Source organism: Manis pentadactyla, chromosome 4, assembly GCF_030020395.1.
Source record: "Manis pentadactyla isolate mManPen7 chromosome 4, mManPen7.hap1, whole genome shotgun sequence".
Classification (NCBI taxonomy): domain Eukaryota; kingdom Metazoa; phylum Chordata; class Mammalia; order Pholidota; family Manidae; genus Manis; species Manis pentadactyla.
The window spans coordinates 172,709,345-172,718,940 of NC_080022.1; the positions used below are offsets into that span (position 1 = coordinate 172,709,345).

The 9,596-nt window shown below is 48.1% G+C and overlaps 1 protein-coding gene across 1 annotated transcript; it reads right to left on the reverse strand.

The window, feature by feature from the left end:
• Positions 1 to 3,331: 3,331 nt before the first annotated feature.
• ASB16 (ankyrin repeat and SOCS box containing 16) lies at positions 3,332 to 9,364 on the reverse strand. Its single transcript, XM_036883200.2, is given in 8 exon segments — positions 3,332 to 4,158; positions 4,673 to 4,786; positions 5,160 to 5,524; positions 5,527 to 5,611; positions 5,613 to 5,655; positions 7,273 to 7,414; positions 7,417 to 7,515; positions 9,020 to 9,364. Coding segments are annotated over 8 exon segments (1,335 nt in total). The 5' UTR covers positions 9,321 to 9,364; the 3' UTR covers positions 3,332 to 3,972.
• Positions 9,365 to 9,596: the final 232 nt, after the last annotated feature.

Consider the following 9,596-nt stretch of genomic DNA (forward strand, 5'->3'; position numbering starts at 1 on the left):
AGTTCTTATTGTACCCATTTTACAGTGTTGAAAACTGAAGCTCACAGAGAATAAATAATTGTCCAAATTATGCAGTTAGTGTTATAGCTAGTCATACAAGTCTCCCTCTCTATTTCCCTCCCTCTTTCTCGCTCTCCATATATGTGTATATATATATATATATATATATATATATATATACATATATTTGATTTTACTGCCAATATCCGGGCCCCTATTTTCACTTAACTATATACCATGAAGCTTTTCCCATGTCACTGGTTATTTTTACAACATCATAATATAATTTTAAAGAGCTCCTCAACAGTATTACCTTCCGTGTTGCACCATAATTTTAAACTAATCGTCTCATTTGGATGAACATTTAGATTTTTTTTAGAACTGTATTTTTATACAGTGTTTTGACAGATGACAGTTTTATATAGTCATCTTTGTATGTCTTTGCTGGCAGATTTTTGTACACATCCTTGATTTTTTTCCCCAGGAAAAATTCCTGAAAATGGACAAACCTGGGTCATGGGTCATGCACACTTCTAAGGTTTTTGATACATTGTCCTATAGGTTGTAAATATTTCCCTTCCCACCAGCAGTGTGAGTAGCACCCCCTAGTGTTCCCTTCCCACAAAACAGGGCAGAAGCTAGACCCGGACCGGAAGGTTAGAAAGATGTGACTCCTGAAGATGTTTACAAGCCAAGAGGAAAGAGGAGAGGGGAGAAGTGAAGACAAAGGTAATCTGAGAAGGAAATAACTGAGCAGTGACCTCTGGAGCTCTGGAGGGCTGAGCCAGTGGCCAAGACTGTGCTGGGGATGAGGCTGGAAATCCAGCTTTGCCACTGTCCCAGGTACCTGATCCATCCATTTGGGGTTAGGTACTTACATTGTTCCCCAAGCTGCATGGACTGATATCTGCCATAAGATTGTCACACTACATTGTCATTTTTCATTTTTATAGCTTACCAGATTTCTTGAAGACGACTATGTTTTTTCTTTTATTATTCCAGTACCTTCAAAATTTATCCCAATGTCTACATGCAGTGAATACTTGATAAAAATTTATTAAATGAATGATGGATGGATTCAGAGACACTGTGGCGAAGAGATGGGAAATTTGAGAGATCTCTCATCTGCAGGCCAGAGGTGAAGTCTTAAAATGGCCCAGGCAGTGAGGAAAATGGATGGAAGGGGAGAAGGAAGGATTGGCTAGGGGTGACAGACTGGAATGATCAGCAGCTGGGATGAAGGGTTGGAAAAGTGGAGGTTGAGTCTGACAACGGATCGGATGCATTTTGTGAGTGTGTACGGCAAAGGACAAGATACGGTTGAGGGTGTTTTGAAAGAAGAGCTTTCAAGGTGGAAAGGAAAGGAAAGGAAAGAAAAGCAGCCTGCAGTTGGGACAACAGCACTGCTGAAAATCCAGTCTCTTTTAAAAATAATAGTAATTAAATATTAACAGTATTTTAATGGATCTTAATTCCTTGGTCATTTTTTATGATATAGTTTATGAGATGTTTGTTTTTCCTAAATTTTTTAACTTAAGTATTCTTATACCTTTATGAGCAATGAAGATGGCTATAGAATAGTGAATGTAAATCCTGGGATGCTGCCTTAATTAAATACATTTATAACTCTGTTTTATTAAAAAATAAAAAGTGTATCTTCCCTAGCCACTAGATCTTATTCGTTTCACATTTACTAATCTGATAGGCAAAAGGTTGTTTGTTCTTCTAATCTGCAACATTGGATTACTAGTGAGTTTGCACATTTTTCATATTTCATCAACCACTTTGTTGATAGCCAAATTAACTTTGGGCCTTTTGCCTTTTCTTCTCTTAAAAAACTTTATTTTTAATTTCATAAGAACCCATGGGTACCCCTTTGTAAAAAAATTAAATACAAAAAAAAACTTTAAAAAAGCATAGTAGGATTTTTAAAAATTCAAATATGGACCATAAGAGTCCACTGGCCCAGTCTCTCTCTCCTCCCTAGAGAGGAATTTTGGGTACCTGCCTTCTGGGCCTTTTTCTATTCATTTACAGTCATGGAGTTTGGTTTTGTTTGTTATACATATTGTATTCCCCTTAACGACAATCTTGGAAATCTTTCCACAGCAGTGCATGTGCTGGTCACTTGGAACCCCTCCCCAGTTCTTTGACACTGCAGGGACAACCCTTTTGTAAAGACTAACTTGTATTCCCTAGTATGGATTTGTTTATCACTTCCCACATGTTGAGTTGTTGCAAGCAATGCTGGGATGAATATTCCCATGTGTACCAGCCTTTTGTGTAACTGGGGAGCAATATTTAAGGTACTGTTAAACTGCCCACCAAAAGTCAATTTCCTTTCCCACCAAGAGAGATTTGAAACACTGTGGGAGGATTGAAAGAAGATTTCCCTCTCTTCTCTTGGGCCTTTTAACTCTAGGAAATTAAGGCAAAAAGTTTGTCCAGAAAGGAGAGGTTGCTGCTCTTCATAACTAGGTAGAAGATGGTCTTCATGTTGGTGAAAGAGAATCTTCACAGATAACACTTTCCACAGAGGAGGGGAAGCTGAGCAAGAGCTGCAAAAGGCAGGCCCCGGGACTTCTGACCCATCTCCCATGACTGTACAAGGGGAGAGCCCAGGCCCCTCAGCAAAAGGACGGAGAGCAGGCTGCTGGGAGCCCCTCCTCAGTCCCTCCTGCAGTGGGTACTACAGGCTTAGGATCTGGCAGGGCCTAGTGTTCTTAGATCCTTTTCCCTGTCAAGTTGCTCAGTATAGAGAACTTGGGAACCACTGAGAAGTACAAAGGGGAAAATAAACATGGAGTGATAGAACTCTCAGCCGCATTTCAACCTAACAACATCCATGCTTTGGTTCTATGCACAGATCATATATTTGTGTTAATAAAAACGTGCTTGGCTTGAAAAGCTTCCTCTTAAAGGTAAATGGTGGTACTTTTGACTCTGGGAGCAGAGGAGAAGGTAAGGGGGGTGGACAGCTGATGGCTGTCACAGGCCCTCAGAGACTACAAGTGTACTACTGACCATTGTTTAAGACACCATGAGTCACTAGAGGTGGAGGTAGGGGACACCACTGTAAATGGGTCCCAGGCATCATGAACTTATTCCTCCCTCAACAACTATTTATGAAATGCCTGTTCAAGAAATACAGTCCCAGTCTCAGCCTAGTTGAGGCAGACACAGGCCCTTAATTAAATAAGTACAAGGAAGGTTCTGCAGAGAGAGTGCTGTTGGGTTGAGTCTTGAGGATTAAATCAGCCTCAACCAGGACAGACAATGGGGAAGGGTATGTATACCAAGCAGAAGGAACAGCACATGCAGACACCTAGAATCAAAGGACAGCAGGTCATTTCCAGAAACTGGTTCTAGTTTGCTAAGGCTGGATTACACAAACCTCAGAAGGGAGAAGGCACGTCAGGAGGCCAAGAGAGCTTGGCAGAGGCAGGGGCTAGAATCTTTGTCTGCCTTGTTGAATTTTTATTTTGATCTGAAGATTGTGAGGAGCCACTGAAGGGCATGATCAGAGCTATGATTCCCAAAGATTGTTCTACATCCTTGCAAGACATGGATTTCTAGGCCAGTCAGTGAGGTCCTCCCTTCAAGTGACAAAGGCAGGTTGGGAAGCGGCAATGCTGAGTCTGTCACTCTTTAACTGACCAAACAGGTACATGGGTGGCAAGGAAGGGGGGCAACAAGGATCACTTCCTCCTGGCTTGGGGACTGGGCAGATGGAGGGGCCATCCACATAAGCAAAGGAGAAGGTGGGCAAAGGCTAAGTCTGCAGAACTTCCCAGGGGAGAGAGAAGCTGAAGTTGCAGTTGGGCTGGAGACCAGCAGGTGGCTCAAGAAGCCAGTGGAGGGATGAGCTGGCTCAGGAGGGCATGCGGAATGTGAACAAGAGGGCCAGGGTTGGGTGGGAGGGATGACAGATGGAGGGCACAGGACAAGCTCTGGAGCAGCCTGACATGAAGGTCACTGGATGCACCCCTCTGCATACTGCAGCAGATAGTCCCTAAGGAGCAGGGGCAGTGGTAGGTGGGCAGCAGCCTATTGGCAGCGGCTACCCAGCTGAGCACGCACAGCCAGCCGGGCCAGATGCTGTAGCTTCCTGGGCTAGTTCACCCTGCACAGGGCCAAGATGTAAAAGGCTTCATGCTCCTAGTCCAGGAATGGAACAGTGTCAGATGGCCCAACACCCTTGACTCTGTCCTTCCATCTGGTGGCAACTTAGTGGTGGAGGCTCTGGGATTTTTCAACATGCACCCACCTGGATATTTGGTACATTGCTAGAGGACTCAGATTCAGAGCTAGAGAAACCCTGCAGGGGCCATGGAAGCTGGGACCACATGGTCAGGCAGGGTCTCAGCCATGTCTGTACCCCACCCCACTCCAAGATGCTGGCACAGTGCCCACTGAGTCAGAAATACCTGAGAAATGTGTTGATGCAGATGAGAGAGAGGCTGGAGAGGAGTGTGGAATTAAAGGTTGTTCTGAGCTGCTGGAGGGCAGGGAGCCCCTGGAACCCAGGGGTTTCATTCTGCCCGTCCTCTGGCCCAGGGGCCCTCGTGTTCCTCCCTCCAGGAAGCCCCTCCTGGAGGGATAGGCCTGGGACTCATCCTTCCTATCCTCTCCCAGGGCCCAGGAAGGAGCAGTGCCCCTGGGATGGACATACCTGCCACAGCTCTGGGAGCACTGCCTCGACCCAGGTATCACAGGATGGGACACAAGGGTAGGCATTAAGCAGAATTTCCAGGGCCCACGGGAAGTTGGCACAGTGTTTCAGCATCTAAGAATCAAAAGAGGGTTGCAAGGGCACCATGCCTCTCCCAACGAAGGACAGACCAAAGTCCAGCCTAAGCCAAAGCCCCACACACACCCAAATTTGGGAGGCTAAGGTCTGAGTCTCTCTTCATCCTTTCCTATACCTCAGTTTACCCCACTTACAAGTGTGTTCCAACCTCTTGGCCCCAGCCAGTTATTTTGAGAGCTCTTTTCTGCTCTGGACATCCTCCCCTATAGCCCTCACTGGTCCTTCCCAAGATAGGGACAGACCTCTGGGGCGCTCTCATTCTCTTGGCCCTTCCCCCACAGCAGGGCAATTCCAGCCTCAGGGTCTCCCACCCAGCTGGAGCCTCCTTTCCCAGGCCCTCTCCCCACACCTCAGGGCAGACAGGCTGGGCCCCATAGTCCAACAGCACTGTGAAGAGGACCCCAGGCTCCCCGTTGGGGGTGTCCTGGACTGCTTGCAGGATGCAGCGCAGTCCATGGGAGTGTGGCTCACCCTGCTGGTCCAGCGCAGGCCCTGTGGAGCGCAGCAGCTCCGCTAGGCCCCCACAGCCGTTGGCACAGGCGTTGTACAGCAGCGTGTGGCACTTGCGCCCAGCCGCCTGGGCATCAGCCCCCGCCTCCGGGAGCCGGCGCGCCACTGCCTGGTGCTGCCGGCCGCCACCTGGACCCTCCGCCCTTGCACACGCTGCGTTCAGGGCCATCCGGCCCTGGCTGGTCCGCAGGCCCATGTCGCCCGATGCTCCAGGTAGAGATCCACGTGGTCCTCCAGGCCTCGCGTTGCCGCCACTTGCAGGAGCATCACCTTGCTGTCCCGCTCTGCCCAGTCCATTCACAGTCGCTCCTGCCTCCAACAGCAGCTTGGAGCATCTAGGGGCAAGGCCCAAGGCCCAGAGACAAATCCTGAGGGACCAAGGCCTGGTCTGAGAACCTGTCAGCCTGCCGTCATCCCTTACCCTCTTTATTCCTACACCCCCCACCCCCCTTGAGAAGAGCCTGGTGTCTACTATCAGACTCACAGATGCGCCAGGACAGACAGCAGAGGTGGAAGGCCCATCAAAGGCACCAGGAGTATTTTCAGTTTTCAGGAAGGTCACAGTGTAGTCAAAGGCTCACAGCAAGTTAGTGACTGTGCCAGAATTAGTACTCAGTAATACTCAAACACTCCCTCCCAGATTCTACCTTATTACTCCCCAGTGGGACTGGGACCCAGAGCTCCGGTCTCCTAACATTCTGATAGCACTGAAAGTTTTGAAAACCCACCACTGTGTGCACTATGAGCCAAAAAAGAAAAAGAAATGAAAGTCCTAATACCTTCTTCCTGCCTCCAAACATGAGGATCACTCTTCCAGACCAGCCACACCCACTCAAGCAAGGAGGCCACTGGGGGACCTGCCTACACCACTCTCCCTGAGGGAAAACGGAACCAAACAACAAACACCAGGTTTTAAGGAGCACATTTCACAGTCTTCTAGTTCCTGGAAAAATTTCTGTTCAGAACACTGTTGAAATAAATAGGAATCATTAACCACCGTGGGATAAACCAATACACAGCACACTAAATGAATGATCACACTAAACTAATAGTAATTTATAATTTAAAAGGTACAGTGGTAGCCATTGGAAACTTAGGAGCAGATTTATCAGCCCTGATGAACCCCTGATGACTAAGTGTTCTTCCCCAAAGTGGCCAGAATTCCAGCTCACCCTTCAGAGCACATGTCCAGTAGATGCTTTGCTCAGAGGCCAAGAGTTGAGTAGGAGCCAGTCATCCCTAAACTACTGAATTTATTTCCTTGGTAAATTCTAATCATGGGTTAATTTGTATCTCTAAATACTAAATTTAAATCACACTGAAAAACTCACTCAATAGGGCTCCAGTAAGTAGAACTATTCTCACGTCACTTAAAAGGATAAAGCTTGTTGCAAAGTGAACATAAGAACTCAAGAAAGGGCTAGAAAATGTAGATCACTTTTGGGTCCACCACTGATCTAGATCCAGCTGGGGAGAGGTTGCCAGCATGTGGGCTATGGAGTGTCTTTCGGGAGCCCTTGACTCCTGATCCCTGCTGGCCCCTTCTGTGGACCTGCTTTGTAAAAGTGCAAATACCACATGTAGGAGGGTCCAAGAAACTTTGATCTGAAAAATGTGGGGTTTTCATATTAAGGCTAGGAAACACCGGGCAAAATCTTTCTTGATGGCTACCTCAAAACAGTTAGGCTTTGGTTACAGACGATTCACAGGAAATAGGAGACTGCAGTTGAAACAGGGTTTATCCAAAAAGCAATGGGGCTTCTGCCTCCTGATGTGACCTTGGACAAGTCACTAAACCTTCCTGAGCCTCAGTTCTCTCACCCATAAAATGAGACTTGTCTCTCAGCTTATTGTTAGGACGTGTATATGTGAGGTGTTTTCCCTTCTGTTGACCATGTGAGCTGGAGACACACATACCACTCCCCAAACCATCTCAGTCCCTGGGCACCTACTGCAAGGACTCAGGGGCTGTGCAGAGGTGCAAGGAGGTTGTGTCCTCCTCAGACAACACATTGGCCTTGGCACCGAAGGTCAGCAGCAGCTGCACACAGTCAGATTGGGCCTGGGCGTAGGCCTCATGCAAGGCTGCCTGGTCCCCTGTTGGATCAGGTGGCGGGTACAGTCGGCATAGCCTCGGGCAGCAACGATGGTGAGGGGTGCTGTCTGCTTGGTCTTGGGGGTCAGCACCCAGAACCCTGGTGAAACCAGGCAGTGTGGTGGCAGTATGTGAGACCGGCCAGCAGGGCACTTGTGTAGTTGACGCTGGCCTTCCCTGAGCACCAGTGCTGTGCCAGGCTATACATGTGGAATGGGACTCACTCAAACCCTAAGAAGACCCACTAACCATGAGTGTAAATTAAACAGCCTTTTAGAACAGTTTGTTAATCTGTAACAAAACATATGTGTGTCACAGAAAAAAAAATTAATTGCTCTTTAAAACCATAAGGGCAACTAAGGAGGGTGAATCTTGCTAAGGAAACCGTGGGTCTCTGAGCCACTGATGGAGTCGCTTACTCCTTTGCTCCCTTGGGTGCTCTGACTTTGGTGATGGGGGGACTTATGCACAGGAGGACCTGGAGCTGAGCTTGGGAGGGGCCAAAGAGCAGAGAGAAAGGAGCCGAGCTGGGAGTTCTAGGACACTCTGGGGGCAGGGAGTGTGGGGTGGAGGTAGGGCGAGGTAGTGGAGGAGAATAAGAGGTGGGGGTGAGGGAAGGAGGAGTAGGGAGAGGGCTTGATCATGGGACTGAGATTGGATCTGAATTGTAGAAATGGCCAAGGATGTTTAAAAGACATAGATGTCTAATATCCAACTGTAAGTTGTTTGCATTGCAATGAAATATATCCCTGGGTTGCTTAAATCGTGGGTAAAGCAGGTTTTGCTTCTAATGAGGATTGAAATTGAGGCCAAGTTCCACCTGGAGGATGATGCACGTGCTGTAGATGAGAATAGGATGTGCTGGGAAGGGCCACAGCTCTAACAATCCAAGCCAAGCAGGAACTTGGGGCCTGTGTGACTATGAAAGCATAAGCTCTCCAAGGATTTTGAACCCCAAAATCTACTGGTGGGGTTCAAGGCAATCTCCTGTCAAACTTTAAGAGCTGGGTAATCTCATTTTAGGTATTTGGTCTACAGGGACAAACCCTCTGATCAGATTAGATCCTAAGGAAATCATCTGGCAAGTACCCAGAGATGTTTGTCACACTGCTATTTACAACAACTAAAAAAAAAAAAAATGCAGCCCAATCTACCCATTCTATATGGGGGCTAGTTATATAAGCCATAGCACCCCCATACAATAGTTCATGCACTTATTTAAAATATTTTGTGGACTTATGGTTATTCACATATGTGTTACATTAAAAAAAATCAAGATCATAGAATAACATACGGAGTACAATTTCATTCCATGAAAGAAAAAATAATTGTATGTGTGGATATATGTTCAGAGAAAAAATTGCATTAGAACATAACTGTGTTTCTATGTAATTAATATGTTAATATAATTTTAATTCCAAAAAGACCCACAAACCACGACGTATGCCTCATCTCTTGTTTAAGAGGGAGCTAGAATGGGCGGCGGGAAGGGATGGTCCAGCCTCATGTCTGGAGAGAGGGGATGGGGCCGAGACTCTCCCCCCTCCCAACCCTGCTCCCTCTTTTCTCTCCCTCTACTTCTGCCCCAGCTTGGTACTCCCTACCCTGTCCAGCTGACCAGGCCAGCTAGTGGCTCACAGTCTCCACAGTCATGTTGCCAGCCTCTTCACCCTGGAACAGGGCTTGGACCTGCTGCAGGTCGCCAAAGAACAGGGCACTGTGGACAGCAGAGTCTCAGCAGGAACGGCGAGGCCCAGTGAGTTGGGCCCGGGAACCTGGGGGGCACCTGTAGGTTCGGCACTGCTGGGCCGCTGCCCGCTGCCGGTCCTCCCACTCCACCCACTCCCGCTGCAGGCGGAGAGCGCACGGTGTGGAGGAGGTGAAAGGGAAGGTCTTCTCTGCCATGGGTAGGGGCCAGGGGTCTGGGCAGTGGCAGCTGGGCAGAGCCAGGTGTCCTCAGCCTAGCTACCACAGTTGCTCTGGGAGCCACCCTGCCCCCTCACTGATGACCCAGAGAGGAGCAGCTGGGGCTATAAATAGGTCCTTCCCTGCTCTGATAAACATGAGTTGCCCAGAGTCATGACCCTGGTACAGAGAAGGTGCTGGGCCAACCCTCAGCCAGGCCTGGGGCCAACCCCTACCCCTGCTGATACCCTCCAATTGAGCAGTCAGCCCTCAGCT